The sequence below is a fragment of the Chiloscyllium punctatum genome, chromosome 2, assembly GCF_047496795.1.
Source record: "Chiloscyllium punctatum isolate Juve2018m chromosome 2, sChiPun1.3, whole genome shotgun sequence".
Classification (NCBI taxonomy): domain Eukaryota; kingdom Metazoa; phylum Chordata; class Chondrichthyes; order Orectolobiformes; family Hemiscylliidae; genus Chiloscyllium; species Chiloscyllium punctatum.
The window spans coordinates 43,136,785-43,152,635 of record NC_092740.1 but is presented as its reverse complement, the minus strand read 5'-3'; the positions used below and the strand labels follow the sequence as shown (position 1 = coordinate 43,152,635).

The window sequence follows — 15,851 nt, the reverse complement described above, 5'->3', positions numbered from 1 at the left end:
TTTTGTTGTTTGTAAATTTGTTTATTGAATATTTTCTTTTTAAAATTGTTTTCAGAACTGGATCCACAACCCAGCAACAAATAACCAAGAAAGCAAGATGTAGTGGTTCCAAAAACACCATTGATAGATTTTTTAAATAAATAAGCTAATAAAACAAACTGATTTAAAATAAATTAATTGTCACTTTGATAATGCACAGTGTCCGGTACATGTTATAAAGCACTTTTGTTTATATAGTTGGTATATTCTCAACTCGTTTATTTTCACTTTTATTAATTTGTTGAGCAATCGTTCCATAGATATTTAAGCCAGAAATTTTAGATGTCAAGATAAATTACAATGAATATCAGTAATATATAATTACTTTTCCAGACTGAATTTAAATAGATATGGAATCATGAAATCTGTTCTTTAAACTAAGAACAATGCAAGTTTTTTAATCCTGGAAAACATAAATCAAGAATTTTTTAAAAATCTTGTAATATACAAAAGTGTGTAAAAGACTTGTTTTTTTATAGTAATATATTTTTCAATCATTTATGTTTGTATAAAAAGATTGCTATTCATGTACTCAATTTATTTATCAAAAGATGCAAGCATATTTTAAAAAATAAAGTATTTCTATTGGGAGAAATGATACTTCTTGATTGTTGTAGTGGGTTTTGGTTTTTCCTAGTTTCATTGAATTATTCATGTGTGTTAGAATCATAGAGTTGTACAGCATGGAAACAGACCCTTTGGTTCAACTCATACATCCTAAATTAATCTAGTCCCATTTGCCAGCAAATGGCCCATATCCCTCTAAACCCTTCTTATTCATATATCCATCGAGATGTCTTTTAAATATTTTCATTGTATCAGCTTCCAACATTCCATACACGCACCACCCTTTGTGTGAAAAAGATGTTCCTTCGGTCCCTTTTAAATCTTTCCCCTCTCATCCTAAACATATGCCCACACTAGGGGAAAGACCTTGTCTATTTACCCCATCTATGCCCTTTATGATTTTATAAACCTGTATAAGGTCACCCCTCAGCCTACACTGCTCCAGGGAAAACAGCCTCTCCCTATATCTCAAATCCTCCAACCCTGGCAAGATCCTTGTAAATCTTTTCTGAGCCCTTTCAAGTTTCACAACATTCTTCTTATAGCGGGGAGATCAGAATTGCACACGATATTCCAAAAGTGGCCTAATCAATGTCCTGTACAGCCGCAACATGACTTCTCAACTCCTATTCTCAATGGTCTGACCAATAAAGGAATGCCTTCTTTAATATCCTATCTACTGTGGTTCCACTTGCAAGGAACTATAAAACTGCACTCCAAGGTCTCTTTGTTCAGCAACACTCCCCAGGACCTTAGCATTAAGTGTATAAATCCTGCCCTAATTTGCCTTTTCAAAATGTAGCACCTCACATTTATCTAAAGTGAACTCCGTCTACCAATCCTCAGCCTATTGGCCCATCTGATCAAGATCCCGCTGAGGTAACCTTCTTTGCTGTACACCACCAATTTTGGAGTCATCTGCAAACTTACTAACTATACTTCTATGTTTACATCCAAATCATTTACTTGATTCTATTTATTAAATCTGTTTAGTGATTTGAATCTGTTTGAATACTTATTATCTTCTATATTGGTCTACTAGCTATATTTTAATAAGATTTTCCTGTCGTGGTTTGTTTTAAAACATGAATTTTGTTCACTATGCAGTGTACCTCCAAAGGAAGTGGCAGGCCCAGGAGGTATTTACTTGTTTTACTTTTTAAACAGATTTGTACAAATTTTAACGTCTGGATATTAGAAATGTTAATGTGGAATAAAAAGATGTTGAAATATAAAAATAAAAGTGAAGACAAAGTCAGCAGAAATTGGTTTTTTAAACTTTTAACCTTTTGACTGTAACATTCTGATAAGAATTAGTAACATGTATGACTTGAAGAGCATTAGAGGAGAGAAAAGCAGTTTGCATTGCAACTGGAAAATGTGTCAGGAGGTTGGATTGAAGAGGGTGTGTTCATTCAAATTATTGGACAACAGCAGTAAAATGCTAACCTCAAAACTTGCGTCCTCACTTCCGTCCAAGGCCCCCAAAGGATCTTTTCACCACCGGCAGAGATATTCCTGCACATCGAAACACCTCATCTACTGTGTCTATTGCTCTCAATGTGGTCTTCTCTACATTAGGGAGATAGGACGCCAACTCATGGAATGTTTCAGGAATATCTCTGGCACACACGCACCAAACAAGCCCGCTGCCCTATGGCCGACCACTTCAACTCCCCCTCCCACTCTGCCAAGGGCATGCAAGTCCTGGGTCTCCATTGCCAAATCCAAGCCACCGGACGACTGGGGAAGGAACGCCTCATCTTCCGCCTTGAGGCCTTTCAATCACAAAGCATCAATGTCGAGTTCACCAGTTTCCTAATCTCCCCTCCTCATCCCAGATCTAACCTCCAACCCGGCACTGCCCTTTTGAACAGTTCTATCTGTCAATCTTCCTTCCCACCTATCCGCTCCACCCTCCCCTCCGAACTATCACTATCACAACCCTCCACCTGCATCTACCTATCGCCTTACACACCCCAGTCTCCTATTTATCTTTCAGCCCCTTCTTGCCCCCTATCCATACTCCTGATGAAGGAATTATGCCTGAAAGGGCGACTCTCCTGCTCCTCAGATGCTGCCTGACCTGCTGTGGTTTTCCAGAGCCACACATTTCGACTCTGATCTCCAGCATCTGCAGTACTCACTTTCCTCAAGTTTTCCTTCAGTTGTTGCCAGCACTAGTCTGAGTCCTCATTTTCACTGTCTTACTTGACGGTCTTACTAACTGTACTTAGCAGTCCTTTCGATTTCTGATCTTGGGCTTTTAATCTAACCCACTACTAATGTCTCTTTCTGTCCATCTCACTGATTTTGAGCCAGAATGTAATGCCTATTCCAAATTGTTCTTGAAGCTATGGCAAGTTACTTCTTTCTTCAAAGCATTGGACTCCACGTGATGAAGATATTCTGATAGTGTTTTTAGGTGGGAATTCCAGGATATTAAAACAAATGGAATAATAGTGGTAGGTTTCCAAAGCAAGAAGTTGTGTTACTTGGAGGGGAACGGATGACGTTATCATGCATCTCCTAACATTGTTATCTTGGTAGTCAAGGTCACTAGGTTTGGAAGGCACTGTTGTTGATGTCCTTGGGTTTTACTGTAGTGCATCTGATGGAGTTGAGCTCCTTGTACGTTGTTGGAACTGCATCCAGTCCAGGCAAATAGCGAGTATTCGATCACATTCCTGACTGGTGTATTGGAGATGGGGAAAAGCTTTTAGGAATTAGGTCGCGAGTCACTCACCAGAGAATACCTAGCTGTTGCCCAACATTTCCTCTGAGCAATGAACCCATGCAACTACTGCTAAGTTCTGCACATGCAAATTGCTGTGCCGATAAGTGGCTTCTGCTTCCAGAAGTCACTGCCACACATGGACCTCAGAGGTCTGTGCAACAGCAGAAAGAAATATTGCTGTGAGCTACCATGGAATGTATAGTACATGTGCAGTTGATCCATTTAGGTTGTGGGCAGCATGGTAGCTCAGTGACTAACACTGCTGTCTCACAGCGCTAGGGACCCAGGTTTGATTCCATCCTCAGATGACTGTCCGCGTGGAGTTTGCACATTCTCCCTGTGTCTGAGTTTTCTTCAGCTGCTTTGGTTTCCACAGTCCAAAGATGTGTAGGCTAGGTGATTAGCCATGGGAAATGCAGAGTTACAGGGATAAGGTGTTGGGGTGGGCCTGGTTGGGATGCTGTTCCAAGGGTTGTGTAGACTTGATGGGCCAAAAGGTCTGCTTCCACACTCTCTGGATTCTATGATTCTAGGTTACTGGCCAGTGGTGACCTACAGGATGTTGATAGTGGAAGTTTTGGTGATTGTAATAATGTTGAATGTCAAATTAAGGTAGTTGGATACTTACTTGTAATAGTCATTCCTTGGTGCTTAAGTGGCAAGTTATATTTTGGACATGTTTCAGTCCTCACCTGAATATTGTCAATGTCTTGCTACCTATGCTTACACATTGCTTAAATATCTCAGGAATAGCAAAATCCTGGCTGGGAATGGTCAGCACCTTTCCAATTGCAGGCATCATTCACGGGTGCCCTCCAAGCAGCATTCAGTGAATATTAAATTGGCAGGAATTGCAATGGATTTTGGTAAGAATGTGGACTGCCAAGCCAAAATGTTTTCAAGTTTGGGAAACTGCATCAACCTCTCCCTTTTATTCTGAAAGCTGAACACAATGTAAACTCAAACAAAAATAGCAATTACTGGAGAAACTCAGGTCCGGCAGCATCTGTGGAGTGATAAACAGGGTCTTGTGACTGTTCAGAACCCTTCTTCCTCCATTGTCATCATTAAGTTTTCAAACTTTCTGTTTTGTCAGCCCATGCAAGTGTGAACCAAAAACATCAGAAACCAAATCCAGGTTCCACTTTTTTCATATACATTCCTGATATTCATATTCCTGATATTCCTGTTCAGCCTGATCAGCCCTTTTGGCATTAACACATGGAACAGTCCTTTCCAAATTTTTGCAACTTTAAAACTAGTCAAGCCAGCAAGAAATATAGATATTTTCTAATCAACTTGTGTGGAGATGTTACCTCTGGAGCAGGTGGCAGTTGAACTCAGACACAGTGCCTCTCTAGCGAGGAGTATAAACTGGGTTGAGCTGTTTACGGATAGCAAGGTATTTTATCTCCGCTCTTGTGCATGAAACTTAAATGGACTGTCGGGATTGTAATCAACGAGGTAAAAACAATGACTGCAGATGCTGGAAACCAGATTCTGGATTAGTGGTGCTGGAAGAGCACAGCAGTTCAGGCAGCATCCAAGAAGCTTCAAAGCTACTTGGATGCTGCCTGAACTGCTGTGCTCTTCCAGCACCACTAATCCAGAATGTAGGGATTGTACCCGAATAGCTGCGACCTTGTTTTATAACTCCATGTTTAAAATGTTGAAAAAGGTTGGCATTGCAGTTTTGACCATTGCAGTTACCACCATCTATATAAAAGAGAAAGCTGCCATAGTACCAGACCATCAGGCTGCTCAGTCAGTACACAGAGATGACTGGCGGTGATTTAACCAAAGGATCGCCATGCTTTTTCAGCAAGGGGAGAGGTGAAGAAGGTGTATCTTTGATGGTAACTTCAGCCAGTGCAGGGATTGAACCCAGGTATTGGCATCCAGCCAACTGACCCCGGTCTCTAATAACGTCAGATTGTTCAGATATGCTACTACATACCTCTACGGGGGCAGGTGGGACTTGAAACCGGACCTCCTAGCTCAAAGGCAGGGATACTACCACCACGCCATAAATTGTTGGTCAAAACGTGTCCGGTGTTTCTTTCTCTCGTGCGAGACCCTGGGAGGAGAAAATCAGACTAAACATACCCGCACAGGCTTTGATTTTTTTCTTTAGCTTGCAGTCTTTTTTTTTAAAAGTTTCACCACCTAATGTCTGATGCCTTCGAGAAAGGCAGCAGCGAATCTGTTAGCACAGAGCCAGGACCAACCCTATCATGTCAAAGCTCACGCTGACGTTTTAACAGCAGGCACACCCTCTGGGCTTTCTAACACTGAAAGTATCTACCTGATAAAACAGGTTTCAGCCTTGAGATTAGTTGTATGAAGGCTGTCGTCCGATCAGAGCGAGGAGAAAAATAAACTTCATCAGGTATTGGTCTTTGGTAAGTGAACACCCCTTAAAATAGTTGAAAAAGGTGAGTCCCTTTTGCGTATTAGTTCGCAGGTCGTCTTAATTTAAATATATGTATATCTGTAGTGTTTCAGATTGGCATATCGAATAACAGCAATTCCTTGTGAACTATGCAACCTTCGTTGGGAAACATGAAAGAACTGGTCGAAATCTTCGTCAAGGGTCCCTCACGGGATGGATCATCTCAAATGGAGATGCGTGAGTACTCATGAATTTCGGTGTTTCAGATTTGGGACTGTGATAGTACCGGGATGTATTGTAGAGTTAAGAGGCTTTAAAACCAGTCACTCAACATTTTACCAAGAGTTGTGCAATGTGTACAGCATATACATAAAGGTATATTACATACAGTATGTAATGTTGATATTCACAATATCTGGACAGCCCGGGGATAATTTTCGTACAGACATTTGGCGAAAGTGAGTACTGCAGATGCTGGAGATCAGAGTCAAGATTAGAGTGGTGCAGGTCAGGCAGCATCTGATGAGCAGGAAAATCGACATTTAGGGCAAAAACCCTTCATCAGGAATGGCCGTTTGTTTTCAGTGCTAATGTGGGGATAGACCTTGGCCTGAGAAACCAGAATTGCTGTGTTTTTAAGTATAGGATGTTTTTCTATCCATTGGGTGGACAGCAATGAACCTTGAGTTAATCCCTGATCAAGCTTCAGACAATGCAACATTCCCTCAGTACTGCAGTGCAATCCTTGCTTCTCAAACTGAGATCCACACAGTGTTCTCAAAGGTTCCATGGTATGAAGTTACCCAGGGCTGGATGATATTGTTGACTGTCCAGTTTGCTGTAACCAAGAGTTAAAAGGAGGTCAGAAATGTGTTCTGTTCCTGCTCTTTGAGTTTTTTGTTGGATACTTGAATGATGCAACACAGTTGTGCAAAGGAAAATTATAGTTTGTTAACTAAGCACTCCAATTGATAAGTGTTTGTCCTTATTAATTTCTATGCCAAACCTCTGCTCCTTTTTCTTAGTGGTTTCAACTAATTGACATTGTTAGTCCTTGAATGGTTCACATTTTCCATTTCATCCCCGTTTTTGTTGAGCTGGGAGGCAGTAAAAGTTTTGAATTTTTAACCAAAATAGATTTAAAATACATATGAGCATTGTAGTTTAACTACAATATGTGATAGGCAAAAGTGAGGACTGCAGATGCTGGAAACCAGAGTTTAGATCAGAGTGGTGCTGGAAAAGCACAGCAGGTCAGGCAGCATCCGAGGAGCAAGAAAATCGACGTTTCGGGCAAAAGCCCTTCATCGGGATTCCTGATGAAGGGCTTTTACCCGAAACGTTGATTTTCCTGCTCCTCAGATGCTATGCTTTTCCAGCACCACTCTGATCTCTACAGTATGTGATAACTTATCTGTAAACATTATGGATGAATTGGATGTAATCAGGGAAGTTGTTAATATAGTAACATTTGGAAGCACCTACCTCATACAGACAGTACAATTAGGAAGGGAATTACAGGGTTTTGACCCACTGGTTGTAAAGGAATGTTGAATATCGTAGACGATGGTGTGTGACTTGGAGTGAAACTTACAAGGTTCCATGAGTTGGTTGCCCTTGTGTTTGAAGAGGTTGCATGTTTGGAAAAGCAACTGTCGAAGGAGCCTTAATATGTTTATGCCGTGTATCATGAACACTACTGTCACTGTATGTGGATGGTTGATGAGTGCCAACCAAGTGGACTTCCTTGTCCTGGATGATGTCGAGCTTCTTTATTGTTATTGGAGCTGCACCCATCTCAGCACATGTGATGTTATTCCATCACACTCCGAACTTGTGTCTTAATGGTGAACAGTGTTTGGGAGGTCAAGAGGTAAATTATTCACCCCAAGTTGTCCAGTCTCTGGTTGATAGTATACATGTGGTTATATTTCTGGTCACCAGATGTCAATGATAAGAGCTTCGCTTAATTGGTAATGTCATTGAATATTGAAAGGAGTGAGTCAGACTCTCGCAGGTTGGGGTTCGTCATTGTATATCACTTGTGTCGTGTGAATGTTATTTGTAATTTAACATAGTGTACTGTTTTTCTTCAACAAGATCCCTACCCTGGAAGATCTTAATTTCAAAGTTTTTCTAATCTTGATACCAAGAGTGGACATTGATCCATACATAATTCCCCACAGTCACAAGTACATATTTTGGTAGATACTGTTTTTACAGATTACTGTTTGGGCTGTTAGATAGATTCTATCACAGAAAAACTTCTAGATTGATCCGGTATCAAAGATAGTAGCGGAGCTCTTCAGAAAAGTAAACAAGAGCATAACACAAACGGACAGGAAGAAAACTCTGTCTTGTTTTCAATAGCAAAAAACGTCAAGCCAACATGAGCCAGATCAACCACACTGAGATTGTAGAGTTTGCACATTCCCCCGTGTCTGCATGGGTTTCCTCTGGGTGTTCTTATTTCCTGCTACAGTCCAAAGAACCCTTTTCTAAAGAGTGAGAGGAAAGATTTAAAAGGCACCTAAGGGACATTTTCATGCAGAGGGTGGTGAGTGTATGGAATGAGTTGCCAGAGGAAGTGGTGGAGGCTGGTACAATTACAGCATTTAAAAGGCATCTAGATGGGTATATGAATAGGCAGGATTTAGAGGGATATGGGCCAAATGCTGGCAAATGGGACTAGATTAATTTAGGATATCTGGTTGGCATGAACGAGTTGGACCAAAGAGTGTATTTCTATGCTGTACATTTCTATCGCAAAGGTTTATATGGTCAAAAACAGGCCATTCACCCCAACCAATTCAACCACTCAAGGGTCCTCCCATCTTTTTAAATCTGTAACTGTCAGCATAATCATTTCCTTCCTTTTGTCTGTTATGCTTGTCTTGGCTCCCCTTAAAGGCATCTGTTATTAACTTCAACCACTCACTACTGACCTGTCCCTTTAAGGAAAATGTTCTTATACCTTCCAAGCGGAAGGAATTCAAATTCACAAAACTTGAAGCAAATCACAGTTTAACTGCTATTGAAACTTCACTCCTCTCTTTCTGGAAAATATGGGTGAGGGAAAGAAAAAGCAAACCTTCAAATGTTTGTTCAAATGCGATTAATCAGGATTTTATATGAAGTCTGACATCTGAAATGCAGTTTCTATGAGGTACTTGTCTTGAACAAGTGGTTATGTTCAGTTGTCAGTATAATTCGGTTGGTAGTAGTAGTTTCATCTAAATCAAAAGGCTGAGAGTTGCAGTCTCCTCCAATACTCAAAACCATTTCTAGATGTAATGCACTCTGAAGACAGCGTTGCATTATCAGGGCATTTTGCATCATATGAGGACTGAAAGCAAGACTTTGTATCCACTGAAATTAATGATTTCATTTGAAGAAGAACTGGATAATGTAATCATTTTTTCTTCAACCAATGCTGAAAAAGAAACTGGTTCTTCATCTCTTTCGCAGTTTGTTGTACCTGTTATGCACAGATTAACTGCCTCACTTGCCTTTACTGAAGGCTACAAGGGCTACATATTACTTAGGGAAAATGTAAGAATTGAAAACCATTATGTTAATACAAGTTCTTGCCTTCCGATGCTGCTATAAATCAAAGGAAGCAAAAAATCTGTCAATGTCATTTTGTCATGTTTTCTTTATTCTAAAACTTTGATGGGTATATATATATTCACAGAAGTAACTGGAATTACTTATGTTTCCCTTTCCAATACAGTGTTGCCAGCAGAGAAAGAATTCCTTAACGCTGCTAAAAGCAATGATATCAATACTTTATCAAGATGCTTAAACAAGAAGGTCCAGATTAATATTAAGACTGAAGTAAGTAATACTGCTCATCCTCTACAGATGATACATTATCCATTGCAGTAAATTTGCTATTCTTTGATTCTAACATGACTTTAGGATTCTTGACTAGATGTTCGTGCCTATGACCATACAGGAACGGAGGCAGAAAGTTAAAATAAAAGACAGGACTCAATTCTAGGAGTCCTGTCCAGCTCCAGAATAGGAGGGTAGGTATTTTCATGGAAGTAGACCAGCTACTCTTGGACTCATGTTTCACACTCCCTCTGAGGAGTCAGGAACCACAGTCTGAATTCAGGTAAGTTTTGAGAGGTAAGGTTGAATGCTTCTATAAATGCACATTCCAAACCAGTTTTTGGACTCTCACACCATCCATACCAATTCATGGGGCTTCCGTACCCATTCAAAATAGGTTACAGGGAAGAAAAAAATAATTGTAACATTCACAAAGCTGTCAATCCTCTTTGCAGTTGTGGCGTCAAACTCACTGACGTGATCTCTTGTGAAATCTGGGCACAGAGCATTAAAGATGCCTGTACAGCATGGTGTAGTTTTGAAATTAGTTGGCACAAAGATTGGCACTCAATTAGTGATGTAGGAACAGCTAGTCTGGCATCAGCTGCAAGACTAGCAGCAACCATGGTGTGGCTTGTTGCTGTTCTATCGAGGACGGCCAAGCAGCTCATTAGAAGGCCAGGACCTGGAGTGCACATGAAAGTGGCAAACACAGAAAAGGAGCAACTTTAGCCCCAGTGCTAATTGGACTATCAAACTTCAGTCTTTTACAAATGTAATTCAACTTTCCAATGTGTCAGCAAAGAACCTGTCAGCTGGGACCTCGTGCACCACGCTGTTCGGATTCTTCGAAGTAAAAGTTAAAAATTGCAATTTACATGGGACAGTCTTCTTGGCGCTTAGTAAGCAAATGAGTTGGCAGAACACATGCTTCCTGTTCCAGACCTCCCATTCATAGACCCTTTGAAAAATTCAACCTGCCTTGTAGGTGTCAGGATTCTGAAATTACATCTGGGGCCATGATTTTGAAATCATGCACATGCCGAGACCTGACTCCACATGCATTGAAAGTATTTCTCATTCTGTGTGTGCTTTCTTTGGATGAATGAGGACTATGATGGCTAGTCTGTGTCTCTTAAGTTGTATTTTGATTTGAAATAAACGTGACATAAAATGGTGGAATGTATATATAAGTTCTAATTGCTTCGATGAGTTTCACCTAATGATGGGTTGTTATTATTATTATATACTTTCAAAGTGGTATTGGCAGAGTTAGCACTAATCCTCCAAAGAGTAACCCACCCAGACCCATTCCCGTACTACTCTACATTTGCCCCTGACTAATGTACCTAACCTACACGTCCCTGAAAACTATGGGCAATTTAGCATGGCCAACTCACCTAACCTGCACACCTTTGGACCGTGGGGGGAAACCCCCACAGACACAGGGAGAATGTGCAAACTCCACACAGATAGTCACCTGAGGTTGGAATTGGACCCGGGTCCCTGGCACAGTGAGGCAGCAGTGTTAACCACTAAGCCACCGTGCTGATCACTAATGGAATTTGTTTGGCATTGCACAAATCATGGAGTTATACAGCATGAAAACAGACCCTTCAGTTCAACTTCACAGAGTCCTGAGCCTGGCAACATTGTGGAGGTGGCACCCCATCCTACTCTCTATCCCCTAATCACAAAACCTGCAAGGCCCAAATGGCTCGCTTTGCTGCCAAAATTATTCCTGAGTTGGGGTCCCACCTCTATGTTGATGGTCCTAACAGAACTCCTAAAAGTCCTGTTACCATCTTTGAGCAGAGCTATTTTACAGCATCTTTGTGATCACTGACTCCGCCTCAGCTGTGGCTGCCCCTCCTGGTGGAGAAGCTGACAGTTCACGAATGCCAGACCCACCTGGACCACCATCATCATTGTTTCCACCTGCTTTCCTTAACTGGATGGCAAGTAATGAGCGCCCAATTAGGAGCCAAACTCCTGTAAAGTTATGCTCATGAGTGTGGTGCTGGGAAATATATTACTCTGGATTTACATATCGTCCTTGCATTAGATCCGAACACCCACCAGAGAAGTTCCATCCGATATGGGCAGACAGGGGAACATTCACCTACTTACATTGCCCAACTGTATTTTTTAGTTGTTAGTAAAGCTCCACTTATATTGAACAACTTAAGGCACATATGTATATTTCCTTACTTTTACTTGTTTCACTGTGTTTGTGTTTACCTCTTCGTGTGTTTCCCTCTCTCTTTACGTCTTTTACTGTGAGTTTCTCCAGCTTTTTCTGCCTCAGTACATCATTTTCTGGCCATCCCTTTATCTCCTTTACCTTGTTGTCGCTGAAATTTTTAATAAGTCATTAATGTTTAAGAAAATTTGTATTGAGATCAGAACAGTATAATAGCAAATTGGTGCACTGTCTATACAGTACATATTTTTAGTGAGATGAATTAACTGTGATTAATTCTGCCTCTGTTTCTGAGCAGTTAGGTCGCACCGCCTTACATTTTGCTGTTGCTAACATGAATGAAAATGCTGTTGCCTTTCTGCTTGGACACAATGCAGTGGTGGACATTAAAGATAAGGTTTGTGAAAATCCTACTGCTAAATGGCAGTTAGTCAACATTTGTATGTCTTCCCAGTGCAGAGGGTGGTATGTTACAAATCACTCAAGGAGTCCATGTTGCTGTGGCAATATTTACTCTGTCATGCATGTTGTAGCACGTTGTATGGATAGCAATAGTAAAGGCTACATGTTCTTTCCATCACATGACTGACCAGGAATCTCTCCCACTTTTATCTCCTATTATTGGCATGTATTGGAAGAATTTGTAGATTGATACTCAACCTGTGTGGCTGTCCTATGAACACACTTGCCTTGGTCATCAAATCCTGGAGTGGCACTCAATAAAGGGACTTCAGACCCAGAGTAATAAAATGCTACTGACTGTACCACAAGACAGTCAGTATTTGGGCGGCATGGTGGCACAGTGGTTAGCACTGCTGCCTCACAGCGCCAGAGACATGGGTTCAATTCCCGCCTCAGGCGATTGACTGTGTGGAGTTTGCATGTTCTCCCGTGTCTGCGTGGGTTTCCTCCGGGTGCTCCGATTTCCTCCCACAGTCCAAAAATGTGCTAAATTGCCCATAGTGTTAGGTAAGGGGTAAATGTAGGGGTATGAGTGGGTTGCGCTTTGGCGGGTCGGTGTGTGGACTTGTTGGGCCGAAGGGCCTGTTTCCACACTAAGTAATCGAATCTTCGACCTTTTGTAGTACAGTGCATCTTGGTAAATTTGATTTTCTGATGTGGTGGACTAGTAGTGAAAAGAAATTCAAGGGTGATTTTGACTTTGAATCAGCCAAACTGCCCATGTTACAAACCTTCTGAGTTATATTGTCATTGACTTTAAAAGAAATGAAAAATTTGGAAGAAATACATAGTGGACAAATAAATATGATATCTCCCTTTTTGCACTGTCAGCCAAAGTCATTATGCTGATTCTGAATTTCTGTTGTTATTGGAATTCAGCCAGTGTGTTTAGTTGTTTAGTTTATTAAGTGTTAATCTGGAATGAAGTTACTGTTACTTCACCTTGTTTCCTCGTATACTCCATACATCAAGAGAATGAGCCTCATTTGGTCTGAGGTGACCCCATTATATTTTTTTTAACCAGAATTGAAAAATTCCTCAGTTTAAATTGTCCAGAAAATTTTGTGCTAATTCAATATATCAATTCTTACCTAAGCTATGTTAAAATTCATAGTGTGGGTGCAGACATAGTGAATTTTGTTTTTTGCTTCTGGATAACAGAACAATCTCTGATGATCTATTAAGAATAAATAGTCCTTTTCTTTTTCACTTCCAATTTTAAGATAATTCATAAAAGCAGGAGGTTGTGGAGAAATTCACATTTACACAAAGTTCTGATATTTGGGAATGTGCTGCTTGAAATTTCAAAGTGGCAGACTTAATTATAGTTTTTTGTAAGGGAATTACATCAATTTTGAAAAAGAAATAATTCAGGGGCTGTGGGGAAGAGCAGGAGCTGGGAAAGCTTTTTCATAGAGGCAGCATAGACCTAATGAGCTGAATGCTGCATGATTCTACGGCAGTGGTTTCATGTTCTCTGCAGCTAGTGGGGTCTGAAATGTGAAGGAGACTCATAGAATGATGCTGACAAAATGGTTTTCATTTTTCTTTGAAGCATGGAATGAATGCTTTTCTTCTCGCAGCCTGGTTTGGACACCTAAGTATTTTGAAAATGTTGGTAGAGAAAGGTGCTGATCAAAAATCCACAAATGAGGTATGTGTCGAGTTACTGCACCACATGTTCAATGTGACAAGAGTACTGTTGGTATTCAGATATGTAAACTGTTTGTAGTTTGATACTTGGGGTAGAACATATATAATAATTTTTATTTCCCTTTTTCACTCTTGAACTATCTACTGCGGCTCTTGATTGGGTTAAGATAGATTGTTTTAATGAATGTTGCCCCATGTGCGTTATCTATTCAATATGGTATTTAAGAATTGCATATTTCAGGAAGGAGCATTAGGCCAGTGGCAAAGTTGTAAGTCTTTATGTATATAGTGATAAAGATGTAACTTTCTATTACTCTATCATTATATTCTTGTTCACTGCATCAATTTTTTCAGATTTTCAAATGCTGAGTTAGGCAATATTTATTAGATTGTTTAGCAAGAGTGTTTACTGCAGATACCAGTCATTCAAACTCACCAATATTTAGCTTTTTAAAAGTGGAACTTGTGTTACTAAGACAAAGGGTTTCTCTCCAGAAAGTCAGGTTCATCTTCTACAAAGATGTCAAAAGCATTGAGACCAGATATTGATCTAAAAACAATGCACATTGATGTCACTACATCATGTCAATTTCAAATTTCTTGGATTTTCAATTTTTGATTACTAGCCTGAAGTAAAAGGATTAAAAACATTCCAATTATCCATTGAGATCAGTTTACATCACTAATCAGAAGTTATTATTTCATCTCATGTTTGTCTATTTGTGAAACATTCAAGGCTGATTTTATAGACGTTCACCTGTTATAGCCATTAGAAAGCTAGACATTTTTTGACAGCAGTTCTCTAAATTGACATTAATAGTCGATGTAAAATGTATTGCTATTAGTCTTTTGCAGTATAACATTTGACCATTGCTGAAAATATCTAAATGAGCTTGTTCTTGCCTTTAGGAAGGAATGAACGCACTCCATTGTGCTGCTCAAAACAACCATGCTTCAATTGTACAATATTTAATTAAAGATGCGCAGCTGGATTTGAACAAGCCCACAGAGGTATGAGAAAAAAAGTAAACAAATAGTTCCAATCTTTTCAAGACATTCTTAAACTAAAAGGGAGAAATCTTGTGCATAAAATTGTGGTTTTAATCTATTTCAGTACCTTGGGAAATTTGGCATTTTGCATGTCTCCATCATTGGCCAACTCTTCTGTCTACCCCTGAGATATCTTTGACCCTGGTTAAATTTTAAATTCTGGGTCAAGCCTAGCAGACAGGTTCCTCTGCTGGAGAGTAATGCCAGTGTGGCAGTGGATGGTGGTGTACCTGGGCTTTTAGGAATGTGTGAAGCTTGTTGCCATATCTTTATTCTTAACTTGAAAAATATCCACTCTTGAGGCTCTTTTCTATCAACCCCTGAATATTGGATACCAAGGTGGGATCAAGGATTTCCCTCACTTAGATGCAGTTAGCTTACGTCTACTTACTTTTTATAGCTTGTCTTGATGAGTTCATCCATTGAAAGTGGTGGGGAGTTAGGGAGAGTTGATTCCCATTTCTGTCAATTATAGATTCATCAAATGAAATTCCCAGGGAGAGCCTGGGATGAAATACACTACAAAGGCAGTTTTAAGGTGAACTACTGCATTTCTTCTTTTATAGAAAGGTAAAAAACCCTATCACTTAGCAGCTGAACATGGATGTCTTGAAATGGTGAACATGTTGGCTGAGTTTGAATATACTACACAGGAGAAGGACAAGGTAATAGCATCTGACTGTATGTTATTTACTCATGGCCACATTTCTCGTGGTTCATCTTTCAGCCTCTCTTAATGTTGCAAGCAAATTTCACCCTTTCTCATGATGATGGATTATCATTGACAACAATAAATGATGAAGGTCTCCCCACCCCACACTACTGATAACTCTGAACATGCTTCTTACAGATATTTAGTCATCTCAGTATCAGCATATTTCTGACTCTCCAAAGCCTGTACACCACTTACA

General features: G+C 40.0%; 2 protein-coding genes across 5 annotated transcripts in view; both read left to right on the top strand.

The window, feature by feature from the left end:
* Positions 1 to 480, top strand: part of polk (polymerase (DNA directed) kappa) — a 79,277-nt gene extending 78,797 nt beyond the window's left edge. For both annotated transcript variants that reach the window (XM_072547823.1, XM_072547821.1), the window contains exon 15: positions 56 to 480. In XM_072547823.1, the coding sequence (XP_072403924.1) occupies positions 56 to 140 (85 nt within the window). In that variant the 3' untranslated portion in view covers positions 141 to 480. The remainder of the gene's footprint in view (positions 1 to 55) is intronic.
* Positions 481 to 5,641: 5,161 nt separating this feature from the next.
* The window catches only part of LOC140453224 (ankyrin repeat and death domain-containing protein 1B-like), a 51,188-nt gene continuing 40,978 nt past the window's right edge, over positions 5,642 to 15,851 (top strand). For all 3 annotated transcript variants that reach the window (XM_072547808.1, XM_072547813.1, XM_072547801.1), the window contains exons 1-7: positions 5,642 to 5,745; positions 5,841 to 5,972; positions 9,469 to 9,572; positions 12,074 to 12,172; positions 13,793 to 13,891; positions 14,800 to 14,901; positions 15,507 to 15,605. In XM_072547808.1, coding sequence (XP_072403909.1) covers positions 5,885 to 5,972; positions 9,469 to 9,572; positions 12,074 to 12,172; positions 13,793 to 13,891; positions 14,800 to 14,901; positions 15,507 to 15,605 — 591 coding nt within the window. In that variant the 5' untranslated portion in view covers positions 5,642 to 5,745; positions 5,841 to 5,884. The remainder of the gene's footprint in view (positions 5,746 to 5,840; positions 5,973 to 9,468; positions 9,573 to 12,073; positions 12,173 to 13,792; positions 13,892 to 14,799; positions 14,902 to 15,506; positions 15,606 to 15,851) is intronic.